Raw genomic sequence first — 20,380 nt, 5'->3', positions numbered from 1 at the left:
CGGGAAGAGTGGTTAGACGTTGGAATGGGCTGCCCCGGCAGGTGGTCATCATCTCTGGAGGTGTTTAAGGAAAGATTGGATGTGACACTTCTTGCCGTGGTCTAGCTGACATGGTGGTGTTCGGTCAAAGGTTGGATTCAATGGCCCCAGAGGTCTTTTCCAACCTAACTGATTCTGTGACTCACCCTGCTCCATCATGGCATGGATCCACTAAACTAGGCCACTAAACTACTCAAATTGCTCTCAAAATATAAAATGCCTTATGCAATCATAGGACTCAGAACCCTCACAGTTTGTCCTCATTGTTCCAAAATCAGGGTAAATCCCCAAAGGTCACTTTTGCGGAGCTCAGCCATGGGCTCACTGGCTGCAACAGAGAGCTCAGTAACAGTATCCAGTCCTGCTTAGGTGACAATCCCAATGCTAAATGAGGAACCCAAATTTCTTAGTGGTTCTTTCTTTTGGGCACTCATGTGGCTCTTCACCATGAATATCTGAAAAATTTCCTTGGCCCTGAAATTCCTCAGGTCGAGTTGATTTATAAATCTCAAAACTTTCAGCAGGAGCCAAGTATCTGCTGAGCTGAAATCACTGGGAGGCTGCAAAAATCCCTCTCTCCGTGTCATCTGGCCAACCTCAAAGCAAGCTATGCTGCAGTGGGTGGCAGTGGGTGCAGAGAGAGGGCCAGCCACCCCAGCTAGCAAAGCAGAAACATCTCTGAAACTGGGGAAAGTAAATGTTTTTTTCCCTGGGTACAAAAACAACTGGGGAATGCAAACCGCATAAGGAATTGTTGAAGGACCATAAAGATACTCTGTTAGATATTTAAACTGAGAATCTAAAAAGTATCCCTGATCTGTTCCTGTGAGTAACAGCCTTCCTGACTTGCACAGCAGAGATGTGGTGCATGTTCTAGCTAATCTTGCTGCCTGGCTCTACCTTAGCTACTTCTGTTTCCCAAGGGCAAGCTCCTTTCTCCAGCTTCCATATCTGCCTGTCATTTTTATCATCCAGAAAAGAAACTCTGTAATACACATATGCTGTGTTGTGAATTTATATATATATTTATATATTATGTAACGGATTTATTTGAGAGAGGTTGCCCTAAAACCTTAACCCGAGGTCCCTTGCCTAGGCACCACATCCTTGCAAACTCCATGTGTCTTTCCTCCCTCTTCACTGCTCTCAGGATATGCAGAGTTTGGAGCACAGTGCTTGGACCACAGCCGTGCTCCGGTATTAATGCAGAATACAGCTTTGAGCAGCTACCGTGGCAGAGGTACTTGAGCACATGGGGGGACAGACTCATATCAAAGCTTTGCCTTCATGAAATACATGGATGCTACTTGCTCAGACTACTTGACTCCAAAAAATCTAACCCAACTTCAGTCCAATTTCTGTGAGTAGTTTTGTTGACATTGCCTACACCTCTTCCTGCAGAACTTGCCTTATTTGCAGAGACCTCTTTCTTTGCTCAACACTCTCCTTATGCCAGGCAAACACAAAAGATGCATTCCCCAGTGAAAAGCTCCTTTGAGCTTTATGTCAAGTCTGAGGCATTCCCAAACTCCCCTAATTCTAGGACTGCCCCGTTAGATTTATAGGTTAAAACCCAAGTTACACCACTCCTAAGCTATGCCAGCAGTCAAGTGCACTTAGTTCTCCAGTGCTTTCCAAAAAAATCCCACATGTGCACCCCAAGAAATCTTAGCAGCCCACAGAAGTGGCTACACCAATTATTTTGTGGTCTGGATGCTTTCGAGCAGCTTGAATGTAGATAGTCCTGCAGCGAGTATGTATCATGAAAGAAATGTTCCACATCAAGGCCTGTAACATCTGCAAAAAAATGCAATTGTAAATAAAAACTTCTGCCAAAACAAGAAACTTGACATTAACACTCAGATGGATTGTTTCCATCCTGCATCAGCTGGAGAGCAGGGAGCTGAAACTGTGTTTCTAATAGAAAGCATACTTCAATATTAACATCCATATGTCATAAAAATAAAGACACTGCATTCAGAATTGTTAAAGCATTTTAGATGACTTGAGGTTCCTATGGGAGCTTTGGTTCTTTCCTTTGTGCATAATTTCACAACTGGATTTGATATAAGCGCCCTTTTAGGTTCATTGCCTGGAAGCAGGTTTTTTGCACTGTCTGGTTTTCCTCATTTTTTTTTCTAGTGACCAGATTGCTTAGACTTCTCTGAAAGCATCGCTATTAATGTTATCTTAATAGTATTTTAATGTTTATCACTTCACCAGAGATCTCTTTCACCTTTCAAAACCAGTTTGACTAGATTTCTCAACTTTTGTACTGTGCAAGTACGCCAGTGTGCTGTAACTGTCTATGTTAATGTTTTAAAATGTGTTTATGGTTCCAGTGTTCTAAAAAAAATCAAATATTAAATGGTTCACTGCCAGTACCAGATCCTACAAGCACTTACTTTAACAATACAAGCACTATTCAGAGCCTTACACCACATATACATTTTGCAGTATTGTGCTCTGAAAGGAATCTCTTTTGGTGCTAATGGAGAAAAGCTTTTCTGTCTGGGTTAAAAAAGGTCTCCATTTGGTTTGTTTTGCCTCGTTCACTACTTATGAGACATGTCAGGTTTGAAGGTCAGAATGGGCCAAAATTTCAAGCTCCATGCAGCATCACTCACTTCTCAGAAATTCTTGCCTTAATCCTTTTGAACAAGCTTGTTCTACAGCTTTCGGTAGACACAAGTCTCATGATGAGAGGAATCTAATAAATAATTTTTTTTAAGAGTCAGTAAAATTCTCTGACTCATAGCCAGTGTGGCACTTCCTCCCTCCTTCCAGTATGAAGGTTTCCACATCTGTGTGGTGAACAGGATCAGTGGAACAACATACATGAAAACTACTTCTCTAAAAATCTCCTCATCAGTGACCAGCACTGGTTTGTCCTACCTTACAAGGTCAATGGAAATGCCATGTTCTCACTTCTGCCTAGAAGTGGGTGTAATAGGGGTCAGTTTGAGGGAGTACAAGTTTCCAGAAGGTTATCTACAGTTACTTGCTCTTGGCTCTTTCAGAAAAGCACACCGAGTAGATTGCATTTGTTATGGTTTTGCTGCCTTCTTGGACAGCAGTTGATACTCTGAAGGGGCAAACTTCAGCAAAGACATCATTTCATACAGTTCAAAATACAATGTGCAAAGAAGGCTAGGACTCTTCAAAATGGTATTTACTGAAAGTTGCCCTTTTACTCACAGGATATTTCTCTACAAGCAGTAAGGCTTAATATTTGTACCTCTTTGACATAGCCTTTTCAAAACATCTTTAGGTTCTAACATATGACTCTTTCCAACTACTGCAGCTGGGATTTTACCAAGCAGTAAACGCAGTGTTCAGGCTGCCAGTGCCAGACCTAATCCACCACAGCCATCTGACTCAAATCACAAACCTGGCACAAAACACATCCTGTCAGGTCCTGTTTGTTTCAAGATGCTCTGAACAGTTAATTTTGTGCCATCAGACTTTACACATTTCCCATTTATGTGGTTGGTACCACTGATTTCAGTCCATGGAAGGGAGAGGCAGTAGGTACCGATTGCTGTGGAAAACAAGATCTCAAGTTTGCAGCTGAAAGCTGTGCAGCTGGGTGTCAGGGCTAGGCACACAGCACTAATCCTCTGCAGCAATTCCTGGCTTCTAAAACTAAAGTTGCCTCAGTAACTGTTCCAAAGGGGAGGGTAAAGTTGTGCCTGAAATTACAGTGCCACAGCCTAAACAGACGTCCAGCTGCAACAACTCGTAAAACTGTTTTTAGAAGCTTTTCTCGTATGGGAGCTCTGGTGTAACTGGATTTGGACACGTACATTTTTTGTCTTGGGTGATGACAGGATAGCGAATATTGTGCCTGGTGTTGGACAACAGTTCCCCGGATGAGCAACTGTTCCTTAAGCAACAGCCCTCTGTGCTTTGCCTCTGGCTAATCGACAACAACAGGGATTATGTGGGGAGGAGAGAAGGTGTAATGTACAGTTGCTGGGTGAGAGGAAGAGCAAGGGAAGAGGAAGGCCTCCTCTAGAAGGAACATGTGGTTGTGTGGTGGGGCTCAGCTGACCACAGCCTTGTCCCTTTGGTCCCAGCAAGCCAAACTCCATGCTGCATGTCCACTCTCAGTAAGTCCTGCTGGGAAGAGTCTGTCTTATTCACCTCAGGTTTGGATATTCCACCTAAGTTTCCTAGGAGAAACCTCTGCATTTTAGCCACAGTCCTCTTTCTCCTGCTTCTCACCAGGCTTCTTATGCCCACTGGCTTGGAAGTGTCCCTCAGCCAAACCCATGTGGGATGTTCACCCGTTTTTAAATTGGCCCTTTATTTCTCTGTTTCCTCCACCACTGAGTCTTTGCTCACCTTTCCCAGAACAGCAGCCTCTGCCTGTTCTCCTACCTGCTGCAAGCACCAGCTCGCCCTCTGACAACCAGGCAATATTTAGTTCAGTTTGAGTCTCTGGAAGAGCAGTACCTTTCCAGTACCAGGGACTGGAAAAGGGGTTCAGGACTGTACAGTAGCAGAAAGAGGGTACTTTAAATCATGCAGTGAGACTAAAAAAAGACTTTAAAAACTTCCAGCATTCTCTCCAGCCCAGCTCTCCAACCTTTGCTGTTTGCACCAGTGCAACTGTTCTGAGGGGAAAAGTTGAAAACATTGCCTAAATAAACATATAAACCTTTCCACTTTGCCTCCAGTAATTGTTCAGTCAACAGAAACATAGTTTCACTAGCGTGAAATAATCCCTAAGAATCAGTGAAGTGTATGAGCATTTTCCCAAGCACACTCTCTGTGCACTCCCCTGCAATTGTATTGGGTTTTTCAAATGCTCAGCACTTGGCCATGCCGTGGCTTTCCATGCAAGGAAAGTTGCATCCTGCAGGACACCCAATTACTGTCTCAAAAAAGCACCTAAGGGTGTTTCTTGCCCTTCTGTTCTCAGGGTAAGTTATGGGGTTGAAGCACAGTTTCAAGAGAGCTTTCACTGATGCAGTCACATCACTCAGTACAACGCTGGCTAAAGCTCAGGTTTAATCAAGGCCTAACTTTTTCTTTAAATATTGAAAATGCAGTGTTCTACTCAGAGAAAATTACTTTTCTATTGTCCCCGTTTTTTTCTTAACAGGAAGCCAGAAAAAAAAAAAAAAAAACAAAAACAAACAAAACAAAACAAAAGCTGTCATTAACAGCTGCCCTTCACCTTTGACACACAAATACGTCTCAAACCCCCATTATTAATGTCTCCCTTTTCACTTTTTTCCTTCAAGTATCTGCAACTCATCTTAAGCTAATAAACCTCTGCCCACAAGGTAAGAAAGGAATCAGAAAACCAACTTCCCATCCATCCTTGCAGACTGATCCTTGCCCCCAGTCTTTTGTCTGGAGGACTTGCAGGAAGGACATCATGTCTTACTGAGGGTGAAACACTGCCCAGTATGATCCATCCTTTTTCTCTTTTAGTCTGGCCAAAGCATTTTTCAGTTAGCATTTCCTTTCTGTGCTAGGAGGCTGTGCCTAGGATAAGTAGATCCTTATCCTCATAGATAATGACATAAGAGCTGTCATACTGCCTGGGAGGAAAGCCCTGCCTATCCCAGTACCCTGACTTTGATGGAGGCCGTTAACACCTTCTGCTTCTGGAATTCAAATTCTAGGGATTTTTCAGCAAGAAGTCACATAATGGCTGATGTATTGTTTTTTATGTAAAATCACCCAATCCTTTCCTTCTCATCTTTAGTTCTGGCCTTCAGAATGTGCTGTGGTAAAAAGTTTCATTAGCCAGATTGCTGTTTTTCGAGGTGCACGTGATCTCCAAGCTGGCAAGATTGTGAAAATGCAGGGCTAGGCCATGCATTTGGAGGGAGAGCAAGAGAACAGCCAGCACTGCTCCAGCAGCTGAATCAATACAGTCTTCATAAGCCACACACAGACCATGGGATGCAGCTGCTGCAGCCTGCTGCAGCCACCGTGTACAGGGACACCCTCCAATGTGCCGACTGGCTCCATGAGAGCATTCTACATCTCTTTTTAAAGGTCTCTGCTGCTGACTGTTCCATACCCTTTATTTATTTGTCATTCCAGGGCATGAAACATTCCTGTAGCTCAGCTGTCTTCCTGGGCCTCTCCTGACATGCTGTCCAAAGGTCATCAAATACAATCTTCCCTCACACACAGCCTCTTGGCTTGGAAGTATGCCAAGCTGAGGCTAAGTGCTAGCACTCGTGGCTCCATGAGGCCTCTCAGGTGCTTAAGCAAACAAAAACTGGAGGGGAACAGATGCCTTGGTAGCAGGTTCAGGCTAGGAACACTCACTGGTTTCTGTGTAGGACTTCCTGTTCTTCTCTTCTCAGGCTGAATGCCCTTGCAGGATGGTTCACACTGTGTTTCTCTCAGCTGCTGCAGAAAGTTCTTTTTCTCACTTATGTCCAAAGCAGTTTTGCAATTTAAAAGTCAGTATCTGCCCAAACCCTAACTTCTCTTTAACAGCTGCATCAGCTGGGCTAAAGAGAATGTATTAGAATCTTAGGTAAAACTGGATTACCCCAGTCAAGTATGGTCTTCCTCTCAACACTTACATTTGCACTGTTTCAGCTCTATATTCACTTAGTTACAGCCTAATCCCCAGCTCCTTGTTAAAAAGGAAGTAAATCCTTCCACCTGTTAAGGTAGAATTAACCACCCAAGCCTGCCAATTCAAAATCACACTGCATTATGACCCAGGGGGCCTGACCGATTTTATAACTGTCATAATGAGGACAGAGGGTTTGCCTACCTAAGGGAAAGAGGACTTCAGTGCTGAGAGTAGTTGTCAGCAGCAGTTGACAATTTGTGCTGAACAGGATCTCAGCTCAAAGCAAAGAGAGGAACAACCCTGTGAGCTGCTTCAGACTGATTGGAGCTTGTTTTTACCTTGGTTTCAGAAAGCACAGATCAGTCTGTTTCTGTCTATGCTGAAGCCACATTAATTTCTGCGCTGATCTAACCTCACTTTTTACCGCTACCAATTCTTTGCAAGCTGTGCATCGAACTACAAAGAGCCCCGAACAGGTCTGACTTCATTGAACACCAAACTTGTAATAGTTCTAAGTCCTCCACTCTTGCAGTTCAGAAGACACTGATGGCATTGTTTAAATCCACATCAGTAAAGTACTCATCCAACTCCTGGAGAAGACTGTTGATAAGGTAACCCCATGATGAAGGTTAACTCTGCAAAATTGTTCCAACTCAACATTTTATCTACATTCATTGCACTTTTTTCCCCCTTTTCTTTTTCCCCCAACTGTAATTGTTGTCTGTCCATTAAAACAGATGTGATATGTTTACAGCTGCCAAATGACATGAAAATGACCACAGGAGCTGACTGGGAGATGAATAACTCCCATTAGGCAGCAGAAGCCAAAGGAATTCTGGATTGCTGGTTATTCCAGTGCTGCCTCAATAAAGAGATCCCCACATGCTGATTACAAGGACACAGGAGGCATAGAGAAGAAGGCTTACAGGAACAATGTCAGGACTGTGATCTCAAGGCCAAGTCTCAGAGGATCCTGCACAATGACATCTAAATAAAGTTGCACAGCAAAGACTGCATAAGTCTTGATGCCAAGGAATTCAAGGCAAATGCAGTAAACGAGGAAAAGTTCCCTATGCAGTACTTCATATACTCTGGTCTTTAAGCAGGCAGCGATTTGTCTCCTTCAAATTTCACAGTGGGTAGTTTGAAGTCTGAATTATGGAATGGCTCAGATGGCCCTCAGAGCAAAAGGTGTCAATCCATATTACTGGTAATTGTCTGTAGGACTAAACTTTAGGGATGAGGAAAACCCAGTAAAACAATCCTGATACAACAGCTATTAGAGTTACCTACTATTTCCTGCTGTTGTATGAGAAGAGTGAGCAGGCAGGACATACTAGGACACAGACTTCACCTGCAAGCTTCACTTTGGCCTACTTGCTACCCTTTGTCACAGTTGCTTGCTGCTCTTTTCATGTTGGGCCTTCTCTGTTCATTCTAAGTCATGCTGCAGAAGGAAAGAAATGTGGATGTAGAGCCAAGTCACTTTTCTTCTGCTTGGCATTTTCAGAAGCACCTGGTATCTTTAAACATACATCTACCTACAGGATCTGCAATGGCATGACTGTGGAGTGGCTGAGCTATCACAGCCGAGGCCAGCTTCCTGGTGCTACAAGTCTTAGTCATTCCTAAGTTAGGATGGCAAGAATGTTCTCAGGTCTTCTCCTTGCTCCCAGTTTACCAGCTGTTAATCTGCTCCAATCCCCAGCTGCCACTTTTGACAAAAATGCTTCTATGACAGAAAGCTAAAAAAATGTCTTTCCACAGACATACTGTTCACAAACATCAATTCACAGCCTGACAGTTGGCTCTCTTGACTTCATTGCTATCTACTCCATCCATTCCCAGCTCAATGCACTTTTTACAGCTGCTCATCCTCTCCTTGCTAAAGAAACATTGACCCCCAGCCGGAACAGAGGGAATTACAAGATGGCAGACAGAAGATATACAGGCCACATAAAGAGAGTCTGCGGATTATTTTCGTGAGCATTGTCAAATCACAGCTGTAATAGAAAAAGAGGTGTCAGAAAGTGAAGACTACTGCAGCTACACATAATATTAGGAAAGCAAAAGAACTGGCTGCAGGGCAAGGCTCCAGCAAAATATGCTGAGTGATAAGGAGCCTCTCCCACACAGCACTCAACTCCCAGCTGCCCCAATAGGTAGAGAAGGAGAAGGAGGGACCTGACATTATGTTTCAATAGACACAACATGACACAACAGCATTGTCTGCTGGTAGAGATTGCATTGCTGTGAGATTTTAGTATTTTTGTGGGTTTGCTTATATACCTTAGTTCACAGGCAGCTGGGCTATTTCTGTATTACAGTCACTGGTTGTTAGGAATTCTGAAAATATTAAGAATACAAATTTGCTTTAGTAAGGAAGAAAAAATACAGCATTTTTAATTGGTGCTAAGCAGACAACAGTCAATGTGCAAGTGCTGCATTTTCAACTTTTAGACAGCTGTGCAAGCAGGTAGGTATTGTCTGCTACTTTACTTCAGCAATTTCTCCGTACAACAACTCCTAGTGCTGGAAATTGTACCACCTAGCTTAACTCTCTTTTGGAACCTAGTAATGAAAAGTGATGACTATGGAAGGATTTTATTTTTAAAACAAACCACCTACCATCTTGCCTTGGTGCTAAGTCAAACACACACAGCACCCAGGGAAAAGAGCAAGGTGCACAGCATGAAAGTCTGCAGAGCTAGCCAAGATCTGACCTGGCAGCTGAGTCACAAGACAGAGCAGCACAGAGAAAGCTTATCTCTGTCCATAATTTTTTTTTCCTTTCATCACATGCTTCATGGGAAGTCAGCTGTAAAACCAGGAGTTTTGTTTCTGTAATGAGTTTTAGCTTTGTGTGAGGATGTAAGCCTTGTCAGAGTATGAGCAGTTCTGGTCCCAGGTTCAAAACAGAATTGCAAATATCTACAACAGCATTTAACAGTTTATGTATTTACATATGCCTTGCAACTAAGAAGCTGCTGTGAAGATGCTGCCAAAACCCTACCCAGGAGCAGAAGGGAGACTAGGCCCTTCCAGATCTGATGTTCAGGAAGGAAGCTTAAGGTCTCTCACAAGTATGAGCTCTAAGCTGCCTTCCACAAGTTCTTTTCACTCAGGAGCATCAGCAATATTTGATGAAGGAAACACTGATAGCAGAATTTGCAGGCCTCTGTTTAACCCCAGTTTACAACTGCCAAGAGGAACTGTCTGTGTAGACCACGTTTCTGTTCAGCAGTGACACATCCTCCATCTAAGAAACCAATACATCAGCTTAGGCTATCCCTGTGTAGAGCTCTGCTCTGTCCACAACCAGAAACAGCAGCAGTGACCATAAATTTTTTTGAAGGGTTCAGCTCACCACCTTGTAAAACCAGGAACTTGGTGACATAGCAGAGCTTTTCTGCAGACTCAGATCCCAAACCTTGATTTACAAGAAAGCTTTCAATTCCTTATAGAGTTCAGTATTTTGTTACTGAAAACTTAATCAATACAATAACTCTATTCCCAGTATTGTTTTGTTTTATTGAAACAACACACAGCTTACCCACTCTGCATCTGAGGGTAAAGGATGATATTATTTACCCAGGAAGTGGATGACGAGACAGAGAAATCTGAGAAAATAAATGCCATCCCTGCAGGCCTCAAGATAGTGATTTGAAGACAAAAATACTCCTTATTCACTTACTTCATTCCTTTATCAGAGGGAAGGGCAAACTTATCCAAACAGATCCAGGAGCTATGGTAGATTTATGTATCAGATTTATTTATTTATCAAATCACATTTCATGCAGCAACTATAAACACATAAGTACAAATGAAAACACTGTCTAAAACGTTTCACAGCATACTGTAATTTAAGAGTCAAACTTCAGATTCAAACTACCCATTTAGAAAAAACTCCAGTTTCATTGTTATGTAATTAGTTGGGAAAGCAAATATTGACTGTGACAAGCTTTACCTGAATACACTTAGAAATAAGTAAGAACTCCATATTTAAAATATATTCTTTTGCTACACTTTGTCATAAAGATAAGAGATTTACCATGGACTTCTCATAAAAAGTAGAGCTTTCTGGGAGGCCATCAATAAGGTCTTTGCCATTTCCCTTTCAAGGCTCATAGTGCAGATTTTTAATGCAATTATTTTCCCCCAGCTGTCATGGAAATCAACCATCATTTCAACCCCAAGTTATCAATTTCATTTCTACTTTCAAAATAACACTTTTAGTACAAGCACTTTGTCATGAAGCACTTTTTTTCACTGTTGACTTCATAAAGACTTCTGGAATTTGCTGGTTTGGTTTGCTTGTGGTTTTTTTTCTTTTCTGGTTTTCTCTCTTTTGGTTGCTTAAGCCATACACTGAATTTGGGTGTTACCATATGAGGTAATTCCTTCTGTACTCATGAATGGACATGGTTGCTTTTCCCTGAGTTATGCTGAAGTCACTTTCTTAGACTAACCAGACCTACCTAATCTCCTTGTGGAGATGCAATCTGTATCAGCTGAACAGTGCTTTGCTTTCACTGTAATAGCTGATATCAATTTCCAGACACAGTATTTTCACAAGGTTGAAAGACAATGCTTTTCTGGCTGCTGCCAGCATACACAAGCTGTGCCCACACGTACACTTCTATACTCTGTTAGGATGGGCTCTGGAGAAGAGCTAGTGACCAAGCAGCCCATTTTACACTCTTCCCCTCTCCCCACAATCCTGAGGAATTTCTCCGCTTTTTATCCAGCAATGCCTCTTCCAGGAGAGAATAAGTCACCCAAGAAGTGTCTAACACTTCACAGAGGCCCCAAAACACCATCATAGAACAAAACAAGGCCTCTCTGCATCCCTCTCTTCAACAGCACTTTGTTTTTAAAACACGCATTTCTGGAAGTTTACATCCCATTAGATATTCAATTTCCTTTCTTTGCTTAGTGTCAAGGCCTGCTGTGTCCCAGAGATTCTATCATCTTTGCATTAAGAACATTCCCTTCCCTTTTGCAATAAGCATCTTTGGTTTACTGTGCCCTGGACAGGTGATCTAGCAGGACAGATCATTCACATCACAAGTTTTCGCAGCATTGCCAACATCCACCATTAAAAAGGAAATCTGTGGCCTCAGTACAGGTGAAATGTCTGTAATCACCTGAATATGATTTACCACAGCCTTCCAGAAAAAGGTCCATATTTCCAGGTTACTTATTTATTTACCCCCAATAATTTAAAGTCTCCCAGGTTTGCACAGTCACCTTGGATAAACTCTATACCATGGAGAATCCATGAATCTGCACATTTTTGCTCCAACAGTCACATAGCACAGACACAAACATACTAATGTTAGTCTCTTTATACACAGTTTTGCTCTTGTCCACTAAGGAAGAACTCCAACACTTATCTGAGTAGCTGACTGCACTTACAGTAAAGTTGACATGAATTCTGCAAAGGCAAACAAAAGTAGCTTCAAAGAACAGCGCTCCTTATGTATCAGGTAGATGCTGGACTACCAGGAAAGAGGAAAAAAATTATCAAATTCTGGATCAAATGAAATTAACCCCAGAACATGAGTAGTAAGATACATGCTTTGAAAATCTGGTAAGGCTATCATTGCCATAATTCCTCAAGTACAGACAGAGAGACACAGTCACTGTAACATCATTCTTCTTAAGTTGGATGAGCTTTTTCTGTAGGAGATGCTGCTGGTTTGAAATAGTGGATGTTCCAGCACCTGTGATACCCCAAATAGCAGTGAGAGTACACAGAGAAAGTGAGGAATTCTTTGCCTAGTCCTTCACACCTCATATCCACTTCTGAAGTATACTACTACTATAAGAAGTACAAGTACACAGGGATTAGTTGATGTAATAATGACGTAATAATGCCAAGGATTTCATCTTCGCTTTGTGCCCCCAAAGCCTGCAAAAAAAAAAAAAAAAAAAAAAAGTCAGCTCCACCATGGCCTTTCCATTGAACTTGCTAGTTCTAAAAGGCTAAAGGTGGCAAGGGAGATGAGGTAAAACATATTCCTATGAAGTAGAACAGCAAGCAACTGTGGGCTGACTGGCCTGGAAACTATTCTGTTCTTGCAGATTAGTTAATCTGCACTCTACAGAGAACATGCCTGTGCATGTTTGCTACAGAAGGGCATGCATAGTGCAAATCAGAAGGGAAAGCCTTAAACTAATGTACCTTGCCAGTGAAGACAAGCCCGATGCTGATGGTGCCATGCCCACCACAGGCCTGTAGGCAATCTCATCATGCCCCACAATGCTGCCCTACTTCCATAGGGAATGGAAGGAAGGGACATCAAAGGGACATGCCATCTACACCAACTCATAAAATCAAACAAGGATGCTCGTTGGACCACAACGAACATCTGCATGTTTTTGACAAGTTTTTTTTGAGAAGTCTCTTGAGCTTCAAGAAATTAAAAGGTGTTTTGCCTTACCAGAAGCAGTTCTTGTTCCTGAACTGCTGCCTTCTGTGGAATTCCTTGCGTGCCCATGCATAGGAGGTACAGCTGTGGGATCTGTCCACATACTGTGATACGGGGAACGCGGCTGCGCTCTGGCATGAAAAAGAGTAGAAGGAAGGATTCATTAGTAGCCTTGGGAAAAATTAAGAAGATACCATTCCAAACAAGAGAACTGCACCTCCAAGGGAAAACTGTAAGCAGTTGTTTCAAAGCTGGAAATATTCCTATTTAATGTTTTAACAAATTGAGAGCAAGGACATTCAGTGCTCTGATAACATAATCTGTAGACTTTCAAAAGGAGATTAGGCTTTATTCTTCAGAATAAGAAATTCTAACAATTGCAAATGAGGGATTTTTTCTCTCTGAAATGTTGACGTTAGATTCTGTCAGACAAGAAAGTAATTTGAAATCTGAAGTTTAAATGCATTTTGGCATCACCTACATCCCAGCCATGTTTGGCAAGAGAAAACATCCTTCTGTTAACTATCTTGAAAAGGTCATACCAGTAACACTAACATATCATGGTCTTTGACTCACTCACTTAAAATTACTTGCTTCCATGGATATGGAATTTCCTGCTGTTGAAATTTACAAACAGCTCTCTCACACTTCCTGGCACCAGCATTTTGAGGCACATAATTTCAAAAGCCTAAGAAGTCAAATTAAATAATAGTGGACCAAAGACTGTTTTAAACAAAAAGAAGCCCAAGTTAAGAAGCTTGTTAATGTATTTGGGCTTACTCAGATCTCTGATCTTGAACAATGATTTGTGACTACTGAAATGGGGGTGTGTATAGAAATCAGAGAACTAACCTGTATGTAGATACTACATAAATATAATGCCTCAACACAAGTGCATGTATTTAAGCCTTAAGAAATACCAGGTCAATAAAAACTCTAACACATTATACCATAGAAAAATTCTTAGCAGAATTAACATATGGCTTCTGTTATTAAAAATAGCCCACAACTTTACAACACAGATGTTTAGCACACACCTGTCCACATATCTTCCTCTCTAATCTGTTACATTTCTATAGTAATAGACTTGATAGGCAAGTTATTTGATAAAGAGAGAAAATTGCTTAGGCTCTGAAGATTCCCTGCAGGAATCTCATATTTTCTCCAGTGAAGCCTAAAATGGCAGCAACTGCTCTCTTTAAACTGTTAGTCTAAAAATGACGCATTCTCAATGTCTAAAAGTCTATACCAAATACGGCCATCCAGATTTATTTTAGGAAAGTGGACACTGATACAAGAGATCCATAGACAGATGATTATATGCTTAATAGGACTATGTGTGTTTTAAGGCATCCTGCAGATAAATTGTTTAAAGGCTCAATTTAAATTTGCAGGCCATCATGCCAGGTCAGAGGAAGCAGAATCAAGTACCTCAGTATTTCCAATTCTGCCTCAGAAACATCTTCGAAATGTCTCTAGTCCTGAAGCTACAAACAGCTGCTCAAAATTCTTCTAGTGGGAGGATTTTATAACTTGAATGACACAGGCCTGAAATCTTAGAGACAATGTCAATATAGTATATGGCATACCCCCTGAAAGCTTAAATGCTTAAAATCTGACAGTATGCACATTTTACCTGTGACTGCCTGCCAAGTAGCCTAGCAAGCCTCCTGCTCCTAATCCAGTCCAAAATCCTGGTCCTGAACTGGTTCCGTGATGGGAGTGAGTTCCAAAGCTGTTGTCATCTTAAACAAAATGAAAATAGGAAGTGTTAGTTAGTAACAGACTAATCCTCAGGCCAGCTGTTGCAACAAAATTCTCTCCTGTTAAAGATAACAGAAAATTAGACAACAAACTGCTCCTGATTTCAGCAGATTTTTGATCAAGCTTAACTTGAAAGGCCTCACATTTCAGAAAGCAGGAAATCCCACATAAACTAACACAACTATAAAGAGTTTTATGTTAAAAATCCGCTTCCACTTCATCTCACAACCCTGATGCTTGCAAAACATGGAAAGAGTCCCTGCCCGCTGATCTATAAACAGACAAGTTAGATTAAAAATAGAAAAGGAAACGAAGAAAGAATAGTCTGCTGAAGGTCACCGAGCAGGCCAGAAGCAGATGCAGGAACACAAGTAGGTAAAACTGCACAGTGAGCAAACCATAAAGACACAGAGCTCCTAATCTCACTGAGCACAGCTGCACAGTTTGAGTCACAGTGGCTCAATGTAACGCCAACATTACTGGTATTGTTCCTGGTAATCCTGGTCTGGCACTTGTTATCAAAAGCCAAGCTAACTGCAATCCCATTGCAAAGTTTTCATTATGCATGAGTCACCAAGCTTGACAAATACCTTGATGAAACTGCAAGCATATCAAGTAGGTTGTGGGGGAAGGAGAGTCACAAATTTTTTGACATGTGACCTGCATAGTGTGAGGTTCTGAGTCACAACGAATGTCTTCCATTTAGAAAGAAAAAGAGAAAATACAAACACAAAGTAGAATAATTTTCTGTTCTAGCAAAACTCATGGATGAAAGAATAAGCTCAACCACGGGCTTAACACACATGGAAGTACAGAAAGGACTGAAGATAACATTAGGGTGGGCATTATTGAACAACTGGGCCAGAGATGACACAGGTAAGAATTAGAGGGCCTGGTGTGTCTTCAAACTGACATGGGTTGTTTGAAGTCACAGAAGCTATAACAGTAATGAAATAATCAGTTCCAGTCTAGACTGGATTTGATGTAGAATTTACTTTTGAATGTGTGGGGAAAAATATAAACTCTCATTGGGAAGATATACCATTAAATTATGCTGATTTGGAACAACAACAAAACAATTACTTAATTTGCTGAGAAGACAATTTTAATCAGAGATGAACCAACTCATTTGCTCAAAAGCAGCATGACTGAACACCAACTCAGAAAACTGAGTAATTTTTTGTTGAAATGTCTAGAGTAAACATTAAGAATCATGTCAAACAACTAACTGAGAGAAAGCAGAATTTAATTAAGATAATCTAGCTAAACAAGTTTCACAGGACACATTCTGCATGTTAAGGGGATTTAAAATGAGGCAAATTAAATATTAACAGCAATATGTAAACAACACTGGCTTTCATTACTGTCCAGGTTTCCAAAGACTAATACATTCCTGGAACACATGGACACACACATATTCAGAGATGTGCTTTTGCCCTGTTCCCACAGTGTAAGGCAGACATTAAATGCATGAAGTAGCCTAACGCTTAATATTTTTAATCTGGCTCCACATTTCAGTTTTCCTCCTTACTTTGCCCGAAATCTCAAGACAAATCATTGAAATGCGTTATTAAAAACATCGCAAGTTAAGCATTATATGGCTCCCAATGTGTATTTTAAGTGTCTCAGTTTTCAGCAATCTCCACGAAAACATTCTCAAGGCCCTGCCCTTGCTAGACTCGAGACTCCCGCGAAGAAAAATGCATTGGGGTAATTAATAGACAAGGAACTGAACAGAAAAAAAAATGAAAATAACCCTTCATTGTTTCACCTGTGCCCAGTGTGACAGAGCTGTGTGTCACGGCCAGGGCTCTTGCAGACTACCACAGTACAGCCAGTGCCACACCCACACATGGCCACTGATGACCACACAGCACAGACAGTCAGTCTGACACTACTACATGCAAACCAATTTGCAAAGCCAACAGAAGCAGATTCCCTTTAATTTTCTGGTGCAGGTACAGCTGAAAGTTTCTGCTGTGCATGCCCTGCACAAGGGTATCCAAAAGAATTACACTGCACCCTCTGTTGGCCGAGCTGTTTGAACAAAACTCGGAGAAAGTATTAATAAGCATTATTAAAATAGAAACTTTCGACTAAGTGAACCTAATCCTTGCTATGTATTTTCTTGCCAAAATACCTTCTGTATTAAAAAAACCAAAATTATGTAACTTGTGAGAATGTAATATAAGTTTCAGTTCCAGTGCTGCAAGCAGCTTGCATGTTTAGAGGGTTAAATGAGTTAGTCAGATGCCAGATGAGTAATGTTTATTTCCCTGAGACACTATGACGGCCTAAGGAAGACCATTTATTATGAGATAGAAGTCACCAGTTTTCTGGGAAAAGAAAAACTGCCTCTTTTCCCCGCAGCAGCCTTGTCACTGCTTTTGTAATTTTCAACTTCAGATGAAAGGCCCCACACGAGATTCAGATGTTGTACCCTCTAATGACAGTTCACTGACACTGTTCTCTGCTCTGGGAACCCAATCTTTCAGCTGCTAGGGCCTACACTGAAGCCCTGTTAAACAGAGGACTGGTACACGATACTCAGATACTCAACTCCATCAACTGCTTTGTGAATGAAATCAGGGCTGAAAGGCCATTCTATGAAGTTTCAGAGTGCTCCTCTGGCATGGGTTTGTTTCTGGCTGTGTAAGAACATTCTCTTTTCAACATTACCTAAGACAATTATTCTCCCTGTCACAATCCTGCTATTTCACAGGTGATGAAAAGAATGCTTGCAGAGCATGGGGAGGTGGCTTTTCAAAGGTTCAAAGGGCAGCCTGCCCTGAATGCCTGTGGAAAACCAAGCCCTTATTTCCTCTTTTGAACAAAGAGCAGAACACAAAGCTGGCCATAGGCTCTGCAGCCAATTCAGCAGCTGTCTGCAAATGCTGTGGTTTTAACTCTATCCCACCTTCCCTTACCACAGACAAAACAGGACAATCCTGCTTGCTCTTTTGAATACTGTAAATGGCTCAGAGCCCTACCTGTGAAGGTGGATTTAAAACCAGGAGGAGGAGGTGCCTGCTGACTCTGCCAGAAGGGCTGAGAGAAGCCATCACTGTGCCCAGAACTCTGCTGCGACTGCTGGTTGCTGAGGAAGAACTTGTATACTCCAAAAGCAAGAATGAGAAGAACAATTACAACAATTGCTCCAGAACCAGAATCAGAATAATCTTTTCTTGACTGGTAGTAGCTAGAGCCAAAGCTTCCAGAGTTCTTCACTTTCCTTTCACCTTCCTCAGTCAGTTCTAGCTTGAACAGCAAACTACAGGAGCCTCTTAGTATGTAAGGATCATCCGGGTAATCGTAGCCTTCACAGCTCACTTCCATTTGTCCAAAACGGTAGGCATTTTCCAAGTCTGCTTTGCACTGCCACTGGAAAAATAAACACAACACAATGTAAAGCATACTGCCCCAAAGATGAAAACACCTGTCTGCTTTCCCACACACGCCCTGAAATAAAGCTGCAATTGCTAACAAATCACCTACAGGCCATGGGTAAGAACTTTCTGTGTGCTCCTGTTTTGAAAAGAAGTAGGCATTTGATGTTTAAATGAATTTTAAACCTTAAAACTTAAAAAAGATCTTATCTTTCAAAATACTGAAGAATTACAACTCTGGAGGATTTTTTCTTCACTGAACATGTTTTCCAAATATCCCTTCCTGAAATATAGCAGTACTTCTAAAAAAGTGCTGTACCCTGTGCCACAGCTACTTAAAAAATGCCTGTCCTGTGCAAACTCGATGGCAGCTACAAAAACACAACATGTGAGCCTGAAATCCAGTGTACCATTGAGTCCATTTGTGTCTGTGCAGAAATCAAAAGACACTGGGACAGACATCATTAGGCATCCATATGAAATACTTAACAATTATATTGGGGATTTTTCTGGTTGAACATAGGTGGATCCTCAGGTTCACAATCTCCTGAGGTATCCCAACATAGGGATCTCTAACGGTACACGACACGTATTTTGAAGAGAAAATAAGAAAGTAGTTGTTTCTAAATTAGTAATTCAGTATAGCAGTACCAACTGCCAATTAATATTTGACTGTTCTTTCACAATACTGTATCAGTTTTAGCAATTACTTTCAGCCTTGATTCCTCGTTACCTATTGACAGGGGCTTTGGTAACAGCTGAAAGTCAAGACTTTTTACTGACTAGCACTGATATCCTAAGGTGCTAATGAAAGTCAGAAAAGTCTGAAATTTAGTTTTTAAAAGGTAGAGCTAAAGTGAAGCAAATATTTAGAAGCCCTTTCCGCGTTAATAAAAAATGGAAATTCACACAGCAGCAATTCGAAAGTATCCTCTGGGGCTAGCAAGAGTTTGATTTTATAAACTCGAGCACCATTTTATTTAAAACCAGCAAAGGTTTGCTATGCCATGCTTTTACATTAGCTCCCTCATTTCAAACATATACCTACAGAAGTTCTGGAAAAGCCAAACCTAACAGTATTTAGGTTTAGTCTTATCTGCAAGAGTTCATCTAACAAAAAGCACCTGAACTGACAACCTAGCTTACTACTCTTTGCTCCTTCAGAACTTACCAACTTGGGGGAAAGTGATTTCACAAACAGTTTAACAAGATTTAAACAGTTACCTGTACATCATAGCCATCCCATCCTTTGTTGTAACACTGAACAACCTCAGGGACATGGGAACACCCCGCAGAGCCTCCGGTGCACTGCAGCTGAGGGACCGCAGCTGTCCGCTTGGACGTTGTGTATTGCCCTCTGTGGAGAGTGAGCGCCTGGACGTCCCGCAGCAGAACCTTCCCTGAAACAGGCAGCACAAAGAATCACGGAATCCATTAGGCTGGGAAAGACCTCTGTGATCACCGAGTCCAACCTCGACAAAGGAACCCTACCATGTCAACCAGACCGTGGCACTTAGTGCCACGTCCAGTTTTTACCTAAACACCTCCAGGGACGATGACTCCACCACCATCCTGGGAAGCCCATTCCAATATTTGATCACCTTTCCTGTGAAAAAATCTTTCCTACTCCTTCTCAGCGCTCGTGCAGGTGCACTCCTCTTGGCTACAAGGGCCTCCTCTCAGGAAAAGGCTGGCGATACAGAGGCCGAAGCAATAAGCCTGCATCTTTACGAGACGAAGCTCTAGGAAGCATCAGACGCACAGAGGGCAACACGGCAGAGTTCCCCATTTCCCCCCGAGGCGGTTCCGGGCTACTCCTCGCCGGCAGACAGCCACTGACCGCAGAGCGGGGTCACTGCTGCGACACAAGCCGGTTTAGAGGGAGCCCAAACCCAAACGCTTTCCTGGCGCGGACTCCGGCACAAGCGCCTCTTCGCCCGTGCCGACCGCCACTAAACCGGTAGCCCTGCGCGGTGCCGGGTCGCGAGGAGCGGCCAACGCGCCGGGAGAGGCGGCAGGGGAGGCTGAGGCCGCGCGGAGCCCCCCTTATCCCCGCGGGTCTCACCCGGTCGGTCCCAGCACAGCGCGGGTCCCGCGGCGGCGCAGAGCAGGAGGATCAGGCGTAGAGCGAGCCCCGTCATGGCAGCACCGGGAGCTGTCACCGCTGTCCCGGGGGCGGGGCCTGTGCCGGAACTCGCGGG

The 20,380-nt window shown here is 42.4% G+C and overlaps 1 protein-coding gene across 1 annotated transcript; it reads right to left on the bottom strand.

The window, feature by feature from the left end:
- Positions 1-10,345: 10,345 nt before the first annotated feature.
- SARAF (store-operated calcium entry associated regulatory factor) lies at positions 10,346-20,351 on the bottom strand. Its single transcript, XM_066186179.1, has 6 exons — positions 20,245-20,351; positions 19,404-19,579; positions 17,784-18,174; positions 14,666-14,774; positions 13,042-13,160; positions 10,346-12,509 (listed from the first exon to the last, which is right to left on the bottom strand). The coding sequence occupies exons 1-6, from the start codon at positions 20,318-20,320 to the stop codon at positions 12,484-12,486; spliced, it is 897 nt and encodes a 298-aa protein (XP_066042276.1). The 5' UTR covers positions 20,321-20,351; the 3' UTR covers positions 10,346-12,483.
- Between the last annotated feature and the right edge of the window lie 29 nt (positions 20,352-20,380).

Source organism: Chamaea fasciata, unplaced genomic scaffold (genome assembly GCF_029207755.1).
Source record: "Chamaea fasciata isolate MVZ Bird 193981 ecotype frontalis unplaced genomic scaffold, bChaFas1.0.hap1 SCAF_6, whole genome shotgun sequence".
NCBI lineage: Eukaryota > Metazoa > Chordata > Aves > Passeriformes > Sylviidae > Chamaea > Chamaea fasciata.
The sequence above is the reverse complement of the archived record's forward strand: the minus strand, read 5'-3'. Positions and strand labels throughout refer to the sequence as shown.

Coding starts and splice junctions, on each gene's coding strand:
- SARAF (XM_066186179.1), bottom strand. CDS start 20,320: ATGACGGGGCTCGCTCTACGCCTGATCCTCCTGCTCTGCGCCGCCGCG. Junction 18,175..19,403: donor GGGATGGCTATGATGTACAG/GTAACTGTTTAA, acceptor TTATTTTTCCAG/TGGCAGTGCAAAGCAGACTT. Junction 12,510..13,041: donor AGGAACAAGAACTGCTTCTG/GTAAGGCAAAAC, acceptor TTTTTTTTGCAG/GCTTTGGGGGCACAAAGCGA.